Below are 19,580 nucleotides of genomic sequence, written 5' to 3'. Positions count from 1 at the left end.
AAATTATAAAACATTGATAAAAGAAATCAAGGAAGATACAAACAGGTGGAAGCATATACCATGCTCATGGTTAGGAAGAATAAACATCATTAAAATGTCTATATTACCCAAACTAATTTATAAATTCAATGCAATACCAATTAAAATACCAATGACAGCCCTGGCCGGTTGGCTCAGCGGTAGAGCGTCGGCCTAGCGTGCGGAGGACCCGGGTTCGATTCCGGCCAGGGCACACAGGAGAAGCGCCCATTTGCTTCTCCACCCCTCCGCCGCGCTTTCCTCTCTGTCTCTCTCTTCCCCTCCCGCAGCCAAGGCTCCATTGGAGCAAAGATGGCCCGGGTGCTGGGGATGGCTCTGTGGCCTCTGCCCCAGGCGCTGGAGTGGCTCTGGTCGCAACATGGCGACGCCCAGGATGGGCAGAGCATCGCCCCCTGGTGGGCAGAGCGTCGCCCCTGGTGGGCGTGCCGGGTGGATCCCGGTCGGGCGCATGCGGGAGTCTGTCTGACTGTCTCTCCCTGTTTCCAGCTTCAGAAAAAATGAAAAAAAAAAAAAAATACCAATGACATACTTTAAAGATATAAATCACATATTCCAAAAATTTATATGGAATCAAAAAAGAACACGAATAGCCTCAGCAATCTTAAAAAAGAAGAATGAAGTGCGAGATATCACACTTCCTGATACCAGTTATACTACAAGGCGATTGTACTCAAAACAGCCTGGTACTGGCATAAGAACAGGCATATAGATCAATGGAACAGAACAGAGAACCCAGAAATAAACCCACAGCTCTATGGACAACTGATATTTGACAAAGGAGGTAAGGGCATACAATGGAGTAAAGACAGCCTCTTTAATAAATGGTGTTGGGAAAATTGGACAGCTACCTGCAAAAAAATGAAACTAGACCACCAACTTACACCATTCACAAAAATAAACTCAAAATGGATAAAAGACTTAAATGTAAGCCGTAAAACCGTAAGCATCTTAGAAGAAAACATACGCAGTAAACTCTCCAACATCTCTCGCAGCAATATATTTGCTGATTTATCTCCAAAAGCAAGTGAAATAAAAGACAGGATAAACAAATGGGACTATATCAAACTGAAAAGCTTTTACACAGCTAAAGACAACAAGAACAGAATAAAAAGACAAACTACACAATGGGAGAACATATTTGACAATACCTCTGATAAGGAGTTAATAACCAAAATTTATAAAGAACTTGTAAATCTCAACACCAGGAAGACAAACAATCCAATCCAAAAATGGGCAAAAGAAATGAATAGACACTTTTCCAAAGAGGACATACAGATGGCCAATAGGCATATGAAAAAATGCTCAACATCACTAATCATTAGAGAAATGCAAATTAAAACCATAATGAGATATCACCTCACACCGGTTAGAATGGCGCTCATCAACAAAACAACACAGAATAAATGCTGGCGAGGATGTGGAGAAAAGGGAACCCTCCTGCACTGCTGGTGGGAATGCAGACTGGTGCAGCCACTATGGAAAACAGTATGGAGATTCCTCAAAAAATTAAAAATCGAACTGTCTTTTGACCCAGCTATCCCACTTTTAGAAAGGTACCCTAAGAACACCATAGAATTTTTCCAAAAGGAGAAATGCACCCCCATGTTTATGGCAGCATTGTTTACAACAGCAAAGATCTGGAAACAGCTCAAGTGTCCATCAGTAGACAAGTGGATTAAAAAGCTTAGTACATATATACTATGGAATACTACTCAGCCATAAGAAATGATGTCATCGGATCATTTACAATAACATGGATGGACCTTGATAACATTTTACGGAGTGAAATAAGTAAATTAGAAAAAACTAAGAACTATATGAATCCATACATAGATGGGACATAAAAATGAGACTCAGAGACATGGACAAGAATGTGATGGTAACGGGGTGGGGGGAAAGAGAGAGGGGGAGTGGGGGGAAGGGAAGGGCACAAAGAAAAACAGATAGAAGGTGACGGAAGACAATTTGACTTTGGGTGAGGGATATGCAACATAGTCAAATGTCAAAATTATCTGGAGATGTTTTCTCTGAACATATGTACCCTGATTTATCAATGTCACTGCATTAAAATTAATAATAAAAATTTTTTTTAAATAGTATTGTGTTAAATGAGCAGTTAGAAGTATATCTGTACATTGTAAATAATTAACAAATAAGTACAATCTAATAGTAGTGAAATTTTTTAATAAATAATCTTCCCTTTGCCCATTAGAAAATACAGAATCACTAGACTTCAGAAATTTTTTGTACAAATTGCAATAGCAACCTGGAAATGCTGAGGTCGCCGGTTCGAAACCCTGGGCTTGCCTGGTCAAGGCACATATGGGAGTTGATGCTTCCTGCTCCTCCCCCCTTCTCTCTCTCTGTCTCTCTCTCCCTCTCTGTTTCTCTCTCCTCTCTAAAAATAAATAAATAAACAAATTGCAATAGCAATTTTTAACATTTTGCAATAATACAGTAATGGATGAAAAGAAATGTCATTATGACACATAACATATTTAGATTGAGGAAGAAACAGTTTATTAAGTCTTAAAGATTTAGAAGTACATTCTGGGATGCAAAATGAAACTATTCCCTGAAACCTGACTTTTAAGTACAATACACTAATAAATGTATAAAATTTAAAAAATAATGATCAGTATGACATGCATCACTGGTTGACAGATCCAAAGAAAAGTAGAAATTTGTAATAGTTTCAAAGTTAGAGTCAAGAGATCACTGTATTTGTGACCTTAATCCAGAAATATAACTAGAAGGAAAAAAGATCAGCTCATTCCCACCTCACTTTCCCCCAACCACTTTGAACAACTCTAGAAATTGACATCTTTTCAGTTGGCAATGAACTTGGCATGTTCACCTGGCCATGAAATTTGTGATTAACATCGAAGTGGTCATTTTATGTTATATATCTTTTACAACAATTAAAAAATTTTTTATTAAGAGAGGCCCTTGGAAATTTGATGAAATCGTCAAATTCTTTTGAAACAGCAATTCCTTTTATGATGTTGTTGTGAAAGTCAAGCGTGAAATGTTATTATGTCAGAAGAGTGCGAGCTCCCCAAAGCACTTGACTTTATTCTAAGAATTACTGCATGGTGGGAATGAAAGCTAAATTTTGTTGAAATACATTTATTTAAAAAGAAACCTAAGTAGTAATTGTATGAGACATAAAAAGAAGCGATCAACTGATGGCATCTTTTTAAGGACCACCACCAACCATGTCCCAAAGCCACCTGCCCCGCTGCCAACCCAGCGCATCTTCAGATGCCCTCCAGAGCTGACAAGCCTGGCTCTGCCTTTGCCTCAAGAAAGCCATTTATTTGCTCTTCAAACTTTATATCTCGTTTTCCAAAATAAAAACTTCAGACCAGTATGATCTCTAATAGCCCCTGTGGCTCAAAAATTCTGTAATTCTGTTACTGCTGTAAACTCCAAACCTGACCCCTGATTTTAAGCCTCTCTTTCACAAACATGTGAAAATGATCGTCTTAGGTAAACAAAGAATTCTAGCAATAAGCACGGACTGTCAATATATATATATTTTTTCTTGCTGCAGAATTTTATCTACAACCGAAACAATTTTATAAAACTTTTAAATTCAGTATTCAAAAGAGCCGTTTTCCCCCCCAGAGAGAATTAATCACAGGCAAGGACTGGAAAAGCCACTCTCCCCAGATGAAGCTTAAGCACACTCCTACCGAAAAGCCCATTCTATTTTAATTTGCCAATTAAAAGTGGCCTGGGGAATCACACACTGTCATTATCTCATTAAAAATACTAGACTCCTCACTCCTTTTCCTCTGAAAAAAGAGCACTCAAGTAGCCCAACTACTCCTCACAACTTAAATTTAATAGCACTTTCAAAACACTGTCTTTATCTAGGGTCTGCGGGAGACAGCACCTTCGGCTGTTGTTGCCGCCATTAACTCCACAGCTCTGCAGTCACTGATTCAGTTTCACTCATTGCGTATTGACTGTATCTGTGAAATTTACTAAGCATTGAGGAAAATTAAAAAGGAACGAGAAGGCTTGTTTTCAGCAAGGTAATAGCCACTGTCATTGGAAAACAAAACCGTATAAAGGGTCTGGCACAGATCGCTCTTGTAACATCTTTGGGTTCTGTTGGGCTCTTAGTCAACCCCTCTGTATCTGTCTTGCCTGTATCTGTGGAATGACATTACAAGCATGGTCCTGATGATTGCAGTTATACCTCTGTTGAAAAACAGAAAAGCTTGACTTCTTTTGTTAAACAGTTATAAATCCTCTTCCCCTATGAACTGTACATTGGGTTGGCATGACATGTGGAAAACAGAGTCTTTGAATTGAGTTACTTGTTACTACTCATCAGTTTCTAGTGAGCCATATAATGACTAAAGGGCAGAAGTAAAAGAGGAAACACTGCAAAGGTTCTGATAATGGCTCATTTTTAATAATGCCCCTTTGAATAATATACTAATAAACAATAAAGCTAAGTCAATGACTTCCTATATGTACTTAAACAGGATTCTGTGTGTATACCTGCAGGTTATTTTGTATTTCCAAAGATACTTCCTCAAAGAGTCCATTGACTTCTGCCTAATGAAAACATACATTACCATAGCTCACTAGGGGAAAGGCACTTTGCCTGTCTCTAACCCAAGAATGGGATTACCTTATTGCCTTGAAAGCCTTTCGGGCCTGGGTCCCCCGGAGGTCCACTAATACCCTGCTCCAAGATGAAAACCAAGAATTAGTCCTGTGTACAAAAGGCCCTCCAAGAATGAATCATTCATTAGCTTCCCTAGAGATCCCAGAGTTAGAATTCCGATTGTATAACTCAGTTAACTTGTGGTTACATGGGACTGAAAAATGGAATAAGATAAAGTTCCTTGTGCCCAATGAGCAGCTTCTAAAATAGTTCTTAGGCTGAGAGCAAACATTTATTAATGAGGAATTTGTTTCTAAACTTGTGCTTTCAACCTTATTCCTATACTAGATTCTTTTTTTAAAAAAGATATCAAATAGACAACTTTAAAAATATATCTAAGGCATATATAACTAAAAGTTGGAGCTTCCAATGACCCTGTGATAACCAGAGTGCCTGCCCAACCCTGACACAATTCCAGGCCAAAACAAAGGAATTGATGTTTAACTAGATGCTGTCTAGGATATCTTGGGTATAATTTTCAGTAAACTTGGAAACACTGAAATTAACTCTTCCCCATTAACTCAACACACACACCATCCCTCTCCCCATTATAACTGTAGAAGACACAAGTTTGCAGACTAGAAAAAAATCAAATTATTTTTTGAAATCCATGGAGATGTCTAACTTAAATAGATGCCTTAAAGAATCATTCCGTGTTATTAAGCATCAACAATTTATAGTGACAAAACAGTATAAATGCTTAATTTAGATCAGGGGTCCCCAAACTATGGCCCGCGGGCCACATGCGGCCCCCTGAGTCCATTTATCCGGCCCCCGCCGCACTTCCGGAAGGGGCACCTCTTTCATTGGTCGTCAGTGAGAGGAGCATGGTTCCCATTGAAATACTGGTCAGTTTGTTGATTTAAATTTACTTGTTCTTTATTTTAAATATTGTATTTGCTCCCATTTTATTTTATTACTTTAAAATAAGATTTGTGCAGTGTGCATAGGGATTTGTTCATAGTTTTTTTTATAGTCCAGCCCTCCAACGGTCTGAGGGACAGTGAACTGGCCCCCTGTGTAAAAAGTTTGGGGACCCCTGATTTATTATAGATAAAATGTGTAGCTCTTCCAACTATATTATAGCAGCACTGCAAAAACAGTTATATTCTGATTTTAACTTCTTTGATTTCATCTGTCTTCCTAGATTTTAACTTTTTTTTTTAACTTTTATTTCTTCAACTGCTCACTTAGTAGACTCCCCTGCTGGTACCTATCTTTAGGGGGCCTGAATTAGTTACTAAAGCATTAGGGTAGTGGTTTCCAAATTTGGTTGCACATTGGAATCACCTGGGGATCTTTAAAAATGTTGATGCCTAGCTCCAATCCCCGGACATTCTGACTGAATCGGTAGAGGGTGCAAATGGGCAAAGGGGTTTTTAAAAAGCTCCCTAGGTGAGTCTAGTCCAGACTTAGATTTGGTTTTAGCCTCCTTACCTGAAGTCCTCTGGGTCCTTTTAATCCATATGGCCCTGGGGATCCCTGTGGAATAAAATTAATGGTAAGTCACTCTAAATATCTGTCTTCATAGTGCAATAATTTTAGGTGGAAGAGAAAGGAATAGGTTCTCAGTAATGGCCAGTCTTCCTGGTTATCCAAACATCAAAGCCACCATATTCATTGTTAACAAATGATTCTCATTAACAAGTCAAATGGGGGACGGGGTGTCACACTTTCCTTTAGTAAACAAACTCTATGAAAACATAATTTTAGCTGTAAATTCTTGGCCTATATAGACATTTTGATCAAAGTAAAGGATTTCTTAAGATTCCTTAGAAAGCAGTAAACTTGTTGGAATATTGTTCCCTTCCAACAAGGTAATGTCAGTTAAATTAATTTAGTGAGTTTCTCCGATTTCTAGATCGCTCTTTTGTTCATCTTCAAGACATGAAGCGTTGGCAAAACACTCTTTACACTCAACATTCCTCTATGGAAATACAGAAAATATTTCCATAACTAGGAATCTTTTTAAAATTTATTTTTATTAGAGTATAATATAGTCTAGTCTCTCTTTTCTCAGATTTCCACTTATTTTCTGCTTTTGTTGAATATGTGTCCCTATACACTGCTGTTAGCATATTTTCATCCAATTTTATTCCCAGTGGATTTTTCTTCAAATAATTTTTATCGAAAGTATATACAATTTTTTATCCTACTTATTTGGTCTTCTGTTGTATTAAAAATATTCTCCCATTTCATTAATAACTCTTAGTAAACTGAGTAATGTTCAAGAATATAAATCTGTCGTGATTTACTTACTCATTTCCCTAGTTTGGACATTTAAATTGTTTCTGTGGTTACTATTTAAATAATGTTATTATGAACATCTTTGTGTGGATATCTTTGTCCAATTTCTGATTCTGCCTGATGCAGATACAGACAATAAGCACATTTAAGATTCTCTCTCACTTTCTTTTGTCTCCCACACCATTTATGGGGAGAGAATGTGGAACTTTTCCCATAATGTTTATTCAGATTTTCATTCTTACCACCCGAGCAGAAAAAGCACATCTTCATCTTATAGAATCCCCATCAACACTGAGCATTATATATTCTTTTAGTGTTTCCTGATTTGATAGCTGAAATAATATTTTAATGTTTTAATTTCACTTATCTGATTGCTAATGTATTGGATTTTCTTATTTATTAGCCATTTATATTTTCTCTCTTGGGTTTTCAGGTTCTTTGTATGTTTTACTTTTTTATGTGAATGAAGAATTTATGTGAATTCTTTATGTCAAGGACATTATATTTTATTTGACTCTAGATGTGCATTTTTAAAATTTTTATATCTCTGACATTGGGATACATCTTGCAATCCACTGTTTATTTATTTATTTATTTACACTTACTTACTTACTTAAAGATTTTATTTATTGATTTTACAGAGAGAGGTGTGTGAGTGGAGTGAGAAGTATCAACTCATATTTGCTTCACTTTATTCATTGCTTGCTTCTTGTAAGTGCCTTGACCAGGCTAGCTCAGGGTTTCGAACCAGCGACCTCAGCATTCCAGGTCAATGTTCTGACCACTGTGCCATCACAGGCCAGGCTCAATTGCATCTTTATAATTGGCCATTTTTTTTTCTTTCTTTTTGGCACAGAATATAATGGGGCATTTAATAATCCTTGGAATCTTACTCAATAAAATATATTAACTCTATCAGCCATTTTTAATTCAAATAGTTTTCTCAGTTATTTAACTTTCATTTTTGTTCTCTTCTTTGTGTGTCCCTTCTTCCCTTCTTTATTTTTGAGTCCAAGTCCATCTCCCATTTTCAGTTACCTTTCGGGAAGAACCCATTCATTATCACACTTTCCATTTTGCCCAGAAATAATTACCAAGCCTACGTGTCTGTTCCAGCCGACCTTTCATTCTCTAGCAGTTTAAAAACTCTCAGAAAGTCTCAAGCTATTTAATTTATTTAGTTACATGGGCCACTGTCATTATCTTATCGTTTTCTTTTCATTTTCTCTCCTTGACTCTCTGCCATAATTAAAATTTAGTTAATAAAAGAGTTTGGTATCTTGGTGGCATGTTCTTAATATAGTAGTTCTTAACTGCAATAAAAACTACTTTTACTGTGTGCTTTCTTTGATCCCTTATTATTATAATTCAAATACACTGTCTATGTATTTCTGGTCCATTAAGGATCTCCTTAATATAATTCTCTCCAGTTTAAATACTTCATTCATATTTATTTTTAAAGAAAAGGTAAATAACTACTCAATTGTTTGTGTCTTGCTATATTTACAGTTTCAAACCCCTATCTATATCTGGTGCTGCCACAGTATTTATAATGATCTCATTAACTTTTTTCATAGAGTTCTTCACTCCGCTTTGGAAAGTGCTGGTTCTCAGTGTTTACATCTGGAAAGCAATTCTACTTATTCCCAATTGGAGCTTGAATTGACTTTTTGCTGGTTAAATTATTCTTTTTACCACAACATTCAGTAGACCTGGCCTCAGAGGTTAGGGTACCAAAAAAGCAAGGTATTTGGGGGAACCATTAGTTAAAGTTAGATATGACTTTGTTTTCTCTTTCATGTTTTCCTGATGTGAAAATTGAGCTAATGACTCTCCAACTTCAGTAGCAAGATCAACATAATACATCCCAGTAATTTCCTTTTTCTTTTTTTAATCTTTCATTTTTTTAAAAATATATAAGTATTCAATCTCATATTAGTATACAATCTCATACTGGTGATATTAATTTCAGGTGTACAATATAATGATGCAACATTTTTCTACCTTACAACATAATCACCTTACTAATTCTAGTCATCATCTGTTACTGTATAAACTTATCACAATACTGTTGACTATATTCCTCTTCCCCTTTACACCCATCCCCCACTCCCTCCCTTCTGGTAACCACCCCTCTGGTCTTTGTTCAAAACAAACAAACAAATAAAAACAGAATCATAGAAACAGGAATTTCCTCTTAAAGGAAACTCAGCCCCAAAGTGTCACAGCTGTTAGCATTTTAAAAACATGTTCCTTACTTTGTCACCTTTTATTCCTGGTTTACCACATTCTCCGCGTACACCCTAAAAAACAAGTAAACAAAATAAATAAGAAGACATTGGCAGTTACTCAGTGTTAGGATTTTTTTTTTTTAAAGATTCCCAGCAGAATCTATGACATAAGCACTCTGATGGATTTTACCCAGTTTTCTCCCCAATCCTGTCAGTTGTTTGGGCATTGAACTCTAAAGTGTTTTATCCATGAGTCATCTTTACCTTGACAGAATTATTAGTATTATCACCTAGTGAGGTTTGCCATTTTTAAGAGATGGATGAACTTAAAAGGAAAGAAGCTAAGGCTACTGAGCATCTACCATATATTATATGCCCTTTATATGTATGATTTAATTGAATCCACAGTACAGCCCAGTGAAATCAGTTTTACAATTCTTATATTATAGATGAAAAAACTTAAACTCAATGGGATAACTTTTCTCCACCATAGAGTTAATATGAAGAATCAAGGTCTGAACCCAGGTCTACCCTTAGTCAGAACCCCTATTGTTTCCACAACTCCATGCTCCAGCCCCGTACCAGCACTGATCAAGTATTAGTTTTTGCCTAGACAGTGTGAGGGGAAATCGCTGAAACCATGTCATGATTCAATAGGGAAAGGAGCCATGATGAATTAGCAAAGTCTACTGTCAGAGAGAGTGGGTATGGGGCCAGCCTGCTATGCATTTCCCATCGTCATTCTCTGTTCTGCTTATCTGGAATACTAGTGGAAAAAAAACAACCACCTAACATATAAATTATGCTTCCTAGTTTATTATTCATGTTATTTTACAGAAATTACCTCAGTTAATCTGACACCAACTCTCTGAGGTAGATACTATTAGCCCGATTTTACAGTCTGAAATTTTGTTGATTCAAAAAGGTTAAGTTGCACAGAACCACCAAGACTTCTAATAATTGAACTAAAATGTAAGTCAATTGGAGTAACAACTAATGTTAGAATTTCAAAGTGCTTTCATATATATATTGTAAGCCTCAGAAAGTAATTCATATTTTTAAGATAAGGCAACTGAAGTGGTAGAGCGTCGGCCTGGCGTGTAGAGGTCCCGGGTTCGATTCCTGGCCAGGGCACACAGGAGAAGCGCCCATTTGCTTCTCCACCCCTCCCCCTCTCCTTCCTCTCTGTCTCTCTCTTCCCCTCCCGCAGGGAGGCTCCATTGGAGCAAAGATGGCCCGGGCGCTGGGGATGGCTCCTTGGCCTCTGCCCCAGGCGCTGGAGTGGCTCTGGTCGCGACAGAGCAACGCCCCCAGAGGGGCAGAGCATCGCCCCCTGGTGGGCAGAGCGTCGCCCCTGGTGGGCGTGCCGGGTGGATCCCGGTCGGGCGCATGCGGGAGTCTGTCTGACTGTCTCTCCCCGTTTCCGGCTTCAGAAAAATACAAAAAAAAAAAAAAAAAGGTAAAAGATAAGGCAACTGAGTGGAGAGATAAATGATTTACTTAAATGTCCATGGTTGGCAATGACTCCTGGTCCAGCGCCCTCACTACTAGATTCTGCTTCTGCTGCTGCTTTATTTATCTCCTCTGTGCTGCTCTAAGGACAAGCCACTCAATGTGCCACTATACACAACATAAGGAACTTACACTAAGATGTATTTCAAAGCCCTGCTTTCTTCTTCAAGGAAGTCATGCTATGAAAAATAAATGTCAACTGAACTAAACAGTATCCTTAGTGATATAGTGAATTTATATTCTGGTACAAGCTTTATTTTATCACAGAATAGCAACAAACAGTTCACAGATTTTTTTTAAGTGAGCAAGAGGGAGGGACAGATAGGAAGAGAGATGAGAAGCATCAACTCACCTTAGTTGTTCATTGATTACTTTCTCATATGTGCCATGACCAGGGGGCTCTAGCAGTAACCCCTTGCACAAGCCAGCAACCTTGAGCTCAAGCCAGTGACCTTGGGCTTTAAGCCAGAGACCATAGGGTCATGTCAATGATCCCACACACAAGCCAGCAACCCCGCACTCAAGCTAGTGAGCCCACACACAAGCCAGCCACCTTAGGGTCCTCAGCATCCCAGACCAATGCTCTATGCACTGCACCACCACCTGGTTTACAGATTTTTAGCCTTCTGCAGACCACACTTTGAAATGGCGCTGCTCCAAGAAGGGAACTCACAATTGTAACTACCAAGTATGAATGCAAAGTATGTGCTAAAGTCTTTATATTATTGTTAATCCCCACATCTGTCTTGCAAGGTAGATATATCTCCATTCACAGATAAGGAAAATGAGGCTCAGAGAGATTAAGTAACTTGCCCAAGACCACAAGCTGAGTCTGTTAGACTCTCAGGTCCATGTTCTTCCTTAGCCACACAAAGCTGAATAAAGCACACTATAAGAGTCTGCAAGTTTCTTTCCATTGACTCAACCCTTCTTTCTAGGGGGCTGCATCGGCTAATGCTGGTATCGGAACAGGAAAGAGGGAGGTGCAATTCTTAGGTCCAGCTATGTCTCTGCTCAGAAGCACTTTATTCTCTCTTCACATCTAGTGAGTCAAACGGACCAAGGAGACATTGAGCTTTCATTTAGAACAAGTTGCACATTTATATCTGAATGCAAATGGAAAATCACTCTTGAAGAATCAATTAGAAAGCAGTTAATTTAATAATATTGGATGGGAATAAAGTGAGTCAACCACCAAAATATAAAGCAGAAAAGTGCCATGAATATGCTCAAAATTATTTTGGCCAGAATTCATATTCCATTAGTCCGGGCAGATTCATTAGCGATAGGGTCCTGAGGCACAGCATTGGTTAGGGATGGGGGCTGGTTTCCATCAATGAAAAGATTGTACTCATGTTATTTGCCTCTACAAAGGCATCTTCCTTTTTGGTGGGGGCTCATTAATCCCTTGGAGTGGCCACAGTCCCACAGTTCCAGCAAGCAAGGGCTTCAGAGAGCTATGAACAGATTAGCTCTGTTCCCAGCCTCTACTTCTGCTGCTGCTGCTGCTGCTCCTGCTGAAATTATGGTTGGAATGTCCACGGGTCAGGGTCACTTTGCTCTGACGGCTTGTACGTTCCAAATGAGATCTCTTCCAGTGGGTCTCTAGTTCCCCAGAAGTTTAAGTGGATATTTTCATATATATATATATATATATATATCTTCTCGATGTTGGTAGTTAGCTTATTGTATAAATCGAGATGGGGTGGGGGGCATTCATGATTTTTCTGGAACTATATATAGTACAGTTTTGCAATCATGACTCTTAAACTTTTTCATATTATCGTTTATTACCTATCTCTTCCTAATAGCACCTTACATTTACAGACCAGCAAATTATTTACAATATAGTGTCCCATCCATTATTTCATTTGATTCTCTGAAAATAAGGGAGGCCTGTATTAATCCAGTTCTATATGGGTGATGACATGACACTCCAAGAGATTGTGTTGCCCAGGTTCTTATGGCCAAGGGCGAAATCATGGTATTTCCTACACTCTTCCTCTTGGAGGTCTAGCATTTGCAGTGATTGAGGATGCATTTCTTTTCCTGTGTGAAAGTTTACCTGGGATATTTGCCGGCCGGATTATGAGCGCAAGCAGAGGCCCACTCACCATGTGTCTAACTAGTCAAAAGTTACAAATCAAGCTAATAAACTAGTCATGTTCTAGCTTCCTTTCTTGACAAATACACCTTCAGAAGACATTAAAAGTTAAAAGAACTCTGGGATTCCTCAGAGGCCCCTGCAGGAGCACAGCCCGAGCCTAGAGCACAGCTCCTACGTCACCTCCGGATGCTTCCACAGCACGAGGAGCCGCCAGTGTGTCTGCGAAGGGGCCCCGGGCAGCAGCGAAGCCCCCGCCGAGGAGGCCCAATCCTATGCTACCGAAGAGCTTCCCTTTGGTTCCCCTCAGGCTCGGGAAGAAGGTGGGGACATAGGAGAGAGGTTTGGGTATGCCTTCAATGCAGGCTCAGACCATTTTGGAGGGACTTTTGGAAATCTTGGTTCCCCAAAGCATGGTCTAGGCCACGGGGGTACAGACCTCGTGCCCTGCAAATCCTGGCTCCAGGGTTGGGGGGCAGAGGAGGCCCAGAGCAAGTCCCTCTAAAGTGTAAGCCTCTTGCCCGGGTCCGAGGGATGTACCACCTGTGGGACGGAATGGCTGTGGGGACATGTTTATATTTCAGAGAGAAATCTGGTAACAGAGAGTAGCAGACTTATTAATGAGCCATTGAACACTCACAGATTCCTGAGCCACAGTCCAGCTAGTTTATTTCTTTTGAACCAGTTTGTTAATTTCTTTTGAATTAGTTTGATCAGTTTCCTAACTTGTAATTTGCAAATAATCTACCAACCCATTCCTTCTGTTTGTTTATCAAATCTGCTGCCCCCCTACAATCTCTACCCAGATGCCTAACTGAATGAAATCAGTGACTCTTCATTACTTAACCAGGGTGAATCCTCTTTCCCCATAAGAGGGGCTGGGTGTCTAGGTTTTATAGAAAGTTAAACACCAAAAACAACAAACTAATTGCAGTATTTCTTCATCTGTTTGTACATTGAAACTTTTGGATACCTGTGTTTCATGGTTGTTAAGTTGAGGTTCTCTATTTATGTTTTCAGAGTTCAGAAAGACTAGATACCATCTCAGTAATCTCAGGGCACCTTCAACCCCTTACAAAAACATCTATAGTTTAAGTTACATTATTATTTTGTGTCAAAAGAGTGAAGAGTATATTTACGAATTAGGGCATCGGGACTTACAAAAATAAAGGAAAGTTGCTTCTATTCAGTACATAAATACAGTGACGTTCCTGATTTTCTTCCTGGAATTCTGGTCTATATGTTGTTACCAACTTACCTTCTTACCCTTGTACCCAGGAATTCCCTGATTAAAAAAAAAAAAAGTAAAGTAGGATATTAGAAGGCATAGTTGGAGGCAGTATTCGATGTTTTTCATTTATAACATATAACAAAACACATCTGTAGTCTTGGAAAATAAGACCATATAGACATAGAGTATTTCACTTTGCACTTCGGGAATGTATATGTACTAGGGAGAAGGAAAGAACCTATTTTTTCTTTTATTACATTCTATTCTCAGTTCCAAGTATTTTTTCAAACCCAATTTCTTCCCCTTTGGCCTGAAGCTGAAAGAAAGACTAGACACTGAACCTCATTGTAGACAAAGACCTATAACGGTCCTTTCAGAATTGTTACGTTGATTTTCAAACCATCAACTATCATAGCTGAGAATGTTTCAAAGAGACTGGCAGAGAAATTGGCCTTAGGAATGAGCTGGGGTAATGTCCTTTAAAATGTACATAAATATTTATATTCTTTATGGTCTTCCTTTCAAAATCAGTCTAGAATATAAACATTAAGGAAATGAATGATTCATTTTGGAACCCTAATGAGACAGTGACCTTTACGTGACTATATTTTATTTCATGCTAAATACGAGCACAGAGCTTCCACTCCTCTTCTGTGTCACTCTTGGGAACCCTGTATAACTCTCTGCATTGCGTCACTGCCTGTAAGCCCTTTGAGTAAGACAATACTGAATATTAAAGGGACTGGGAAGTTACCAGCTTTAAGCACAGCAAGTCTATTTTAAATAGGATTTCATGTCTCCTTCATACAACTGTGGTTTTCAGGTATGCAAACAGGATTATAAGACATATGTTAAGTGGGCTGGAGAAACTAGTGGACTAGATAAACTTCTTGCAGTTACATGGGAATCGGCCCACAAATTTTTGTTGTGTGTATGACTTTGGTGCAAAAGGTAAAAAGGAAAACTTCAGGGAGGAAATAACACTTCTCCCCAAATGAGTGGTCCCTGGGACAAGGAAGGTAAAAATAGAACAAGTCCGCAATTGCTACAATTTAATCCATTTTTGGAAATACTCATTCACATAAATGGTTTAATTTTCAGCCTGGTGCTTAAAATTAAGGACCACATATAAACAACTAAATTGGGGTTCTTTATTAAAGCAGTGCATGTTAGCAGTGCTTTAAGCTAGACTTGCAATCTTCAGAAACTTGGGGTCTCTTCCACCCCTTACAACACAACCGTATTTAAAATTCTGTCGTTCCTTTATGCTAAAAAAGTTAAAATTGTATTTAGGAAGGAACCAACACATTTTACAAAAATAAAGGAATGTTACTTTTTATAGTATACCAATCTCTTTTTCCCCTGGTTTTTCTTTCTGAGATCTCTGCTTCATTTATTTATTTTTCTTTTCCTTCCTTCCTTCCTTCCTTCCTTCCTTCCTTCCTTCCTTCCTTCCTTCCTTCCTTCCTTCTTTTCATGGCATCTTAATTACTATTTTTAAAATATTCAAATTTAAAATATCCAAAACTGTACTTGTGGGTCTCTGCCAAAATTCTTTCTGACTTTCCAATTTCTATTAATGATATCATATTTCAAATCACATTGAACCAAGAGCTTATAATCATCTTTTCTCTCTACTTGTCCCTTATATTTCTTTAATCTACCCAGTTAAAATTCTCCTACAGCTCTCGCTGCACTAGTTTTACGTTCACTCTCCTTAGCCTGGCCAACAGGCGCTGTGGGATCAGCCCCTGCCAGCCTCTTTAGCCCGAATCTCCCACATTCATCGCCAAGTTCTGGCTTCCTCTCCATTTTCTGAGGCTGCCAAGTTTGTTCCCACCTCCAAGCCTTTGACCCTACCACACTTTCTGCCTAGAACACCCTCATGACCTTGTTCTATATTTCTGTAGCACTTCTCCGTGACTGAAATTCTCATTCATTCATTCGTTTGCCTATTTACTGCCTCCCCTGCTAGAACACTGTATGAAACAGGGACTATCCATCTTTGCTCACTTTTATATCCCCAGCACCTAAAAGAGGGCCTAACATATATAAGGTGCTCAATAAATATTTGTTGAATGCAGAAGTTAGAGTTAATCACCACATCCTATCATTTCTTCCCTTTCATGGTTCTCACAATGTCCTTTTCTTTTCTATTTTGTCATCATTGTAGCCAGTTCTGTCCAATATAATGTGAGGCCAAAATGGGAGCTCCATGTGTAATTTTGAATTTCCTTATAGCCACATTAAAAAAGCAATGAACTGCCCTGGCCAGTTGGCTCAGTGGTACAGTGTCAGCCTGGCATATGGACATCTGGGTTCGATTTCCAGTCAGGGCTCACGGGAGAAGTGACCATCTGCTTCTCCACCCCTCCCCTCTCCCTTCTCTCTCTCTCTCTCTCTCTCTCTCTCTCTCTCTCCCTCCTCCCCACTCCTGCAGCCATGACTCAGTTAGAGCAAGTTAGCTCTGGGCCCTGAGAATAGCCCCATGGCCTTGCTTCAGGTGCTAAAATAGCTCGTTTGCTGTAAAACAGAGCAACAGCCCCAGATGGGCAGAGCATTGCCCCATAGAGGGCTTGCTGGGTAGATCCCCGCTGGGGCACATGCCAGAGTCTGTCTCTCTGCCTCTACACTTCTCACTTAAGAAAAATGTAAAAAAAAAAAAAAAAGCAATGAACAGGTGAGATTAATTTTTAATAATATATTTTATTTATCCCAATAGGTTTAAAACACTGTCATTTCAGCATGTAATCATATAAAAATTATTAATAGATAGTTTACATCTATTATTTTAATATTAAGTCATCAAAATTTAGTGTGGTTTTATTTAGAAAGCACACCACAATTCAGGCGAGCAGTGTTTCAACTGCTCAGTAAGCACTGTGGCTCGTAGCTTTCATACCGGTCAAAGCAGTGTTAGCAGGTGTCCCTGTTATTTCTCACATAGGCTGCAGCAACAAACCTTCTAAATGCTTCTTCCTTTTGCTTATTGCCACTTCAGTTTCTCTTTAGAGCCATGCCAGACTAATCTTCCAAACACATAGCTCTTGGACCATATATACATATATACCTTATCTAAAATCTCAGCAGGGGGGTGAGAGGAGTGTGTGAGGGGGTGCCCATCACCTAGCGAAGCCCAGACCTTTCAACTGGCATAGAGCACCCACTCTGGCCTTCGCTGTGTCTGACAACACTCCCCTTCAGGCCCCTGTCTCACCATTTCTCAACACACTTCCTTCCCTCTGGGGGCTGCTCACGGCCCTCTCCATCTGGAATGCCTGTCTCCTTTGACCTTCCTGTTCTGTCCTTTCCTGTCCTAATCCACACCCTTCAGAGATCATCCCATAAAACCTACCCTGACGACTCCAGTCTCTGAATTCTCATAATGCTTTGTGCATACAACTTTCACTACATTTTGGCACTCTGTTTCATATAGTAGCCATTTTAAATATCTCTCTTTTGAGGTAATAAACATTTAAAAAATAGCCCTGGCCGGTTGGCTCAGCAGTAGAGCGTCGGCCTGGCGTGCGGGGGACCAGGGTTTGATTCCCGGCCAGGGCACATAGGAGAAGCGCCCATTTGCTTCTCCATCCCCCCCTCCTTCCTTTCTGTCTCTCTCTTCCCCTCCTGCAGTCAAGGCTCCATTGGAGCAAAGATGGCCCGGGCGCTGGGGATGGCTCCTTGCCTCTGCCCCAGGCGCTAGAGTGGCTCTGGTCGCGGCAGAGCGATGCCCCGGAGGGGCAGAGCATCGCCCCCTGGTGGGCAGAGCGTCGCCCCTGGTGGGCGTGCCGGGTGGATCCCGGTCGGGCGCATGCGGGAGTCTGTCTGACTGTCTCTCCCCGTTTCCAGCTTCAGAAAAAAACAAACAAACAAACAAACAAAAAATATATAAGTGCCTGATCTTAATTTTATTTTCATTTAATAGTATGCTTTTATATGTAGAAGATAACTAAGAAATGTTTCCTTAATAAATAACACAAATTTCTGAATGTATTTCCATTGAAATTATCAAGCCTTCTATCAGACTTTTTCATGAAGTTGATTAAAAAATACCAAGACAACAGTTTTTAAAATCTCTGGGTCCAAGTTTTGGGTTTTCATCCAAAGAGACAGACTGAGGGGAGAAATGTCACATGGCTTCCTTTTTTGTTCACTGTATACATCTCTGCTATTTGCTACACTACTGCAATTTCCCTCAAAAAATGCTAATACAAAAATATTCTGTAATTATTCTCAAACAATCTCTGCTATCTTCTAATTTTAGGAATAATCAGTCAACTGGAATGATCTCTCTTTATTATTATTATTATTATGTCTGTAAAATTGGATTTAAAAAAGCAATTGTAATGGTCCCAGAATTTTAATTTCCTCTTCATTGGGGGAAAAAAAAATCACAAGAAGTAAAGCAAAATATTTTTCTAATCTGAGCCTTTCACAAGTGTCAACTTTAGTATCGGGGAATGTCATGTGGTTGACCGCTTGTCCCATTATCACTACCTGCCGAACGGAGTATTGTCTTCTCACATTTCCACTTGTGAGATCATGTCTGTCTGATCGTCTCAGACAACACCAGCACACGCAGCTATAAGTCATTTTTGCACTTGCACTCCAGGGGTCAAAACGATCAATTACAGAAGCTCAGCATCCTGGATTACTTTCTGAGGAAGGCGTTCCAGCTATGTACTTACCCCTGGGCCTCTTTCTCCAGGTTCTCCTTTTTGAGCATCACCCTGTCACAAAAAAACAACAGTCAGAATTCCACAGCCCTGCAGAGACACTGAGTGTTCAATAAAATGTATTATTCAGAATTCGCCGATTCATAAATTAAGCCAATGGGGAAAGAATCTTCGGCCTTCCCCACTGGCATTTTCACCATGCGATCTAGAGGAGACAGTAGCCGCTCAGATAGCCTTTGCCCTTTGGAGTTGAGCCGGATGGAGAGGGGGCGTAGTCCAGGTATATTTTCACAGTTTAGGCTGAGTCTTGCTCCCCAGTTTAACAACACAGCCATTGTTCTCAAATATAGCATTGTACCCACTGGGAGCCAGCCACTCTGGCTTTTCTCCAGCGGGCTCTGCAATGTTTTCCAAAATGTCTTGAAGAGTGATTGCTTGATTTTACCACGACTTAGGAAAATATATTATGTGGCACAAAATTACAAGCCAAATAAATTAAATGTGAACATAGACTTATAACAGATATTTAACAAAACAAAAAGAAGACCCGATGGCATGAATTTGAACCCATATAAGATGAGTGAATGTAGGGGTGTGTGCATTGTAGGTGCGTGTATTGCAAAGATACTCAAAGATGCTCTAATTCCCTTTCTTTGACACACATGCAATTGGCAAAAATGCTTTCATGCATCTAAATTCTATTTTTCATTACCGCCCTAAACATACTCTCAGAAATGAATTATTGGGTTAATTTTTTGAATAGTTGAATGACTTTTATGTAGTGCCTTATTGCTTTCCAAAATGTGCCACATTGCCTTTGCAATGAAGAGCAAACCAGTTTCACCACCATATT

General features: G+C 39.4%; 1 protein-coding gene across 1 annotated transcript in view; it reads right to left on the bottom strand.

The window, feature by feature from the left end:
* Positions 1-19,580, bottom strand: part of COL28A1 (collagen type XXVIII alpha 1 chain) — a 169,901-nt gene that overhangs the window by 129,991 nt on the left and 20,330 nt on the right. Inside the window, exons 7-11 of the mRNA XM_066353840.1 lie at positions 18,740-18,781; positions 14,079-14,105; positions 9,232-9,276; positions 6,164-6,208; positions 4,691-4,744 (exon numbers count right to left, since the gene is read on the bottom strand). Coding sequence (XP_066209937.1) covers positions 4,691-4,744; positions 6,164-6,208; positions 9,232-9,276; positions 14,079-14,105; positions 18,740-18,781 — 213 coding nt within the window. The remainder of the gene's footprint in view (positions 1-4,690; positions 4,745-6,163; positions 6,209-9,231; positions 9,277-14,078; positions 14,106-18,739; positions 18,782-19,580) is intronic.

Source organism: Saccopteryx leptura, chromosome 12 (assembly GCF_036850995.1).
Source record: "Saccopteryx leptura isolate mSacLep1 chromosome 12, mSacLep1_pri_phased_curated, whole genome shotgun sequence".
Taxonomy (NCBI): domain Eukaryota; kingdom Metazoa; phylum Chordata; class Mammalia; order Chiroptera; family Emballonuridae; genus Saccopteryx; species Saccopteryx leptura.
This window is presented reverse-complemented; position numbering and strand designations above follow the sequence as displayed.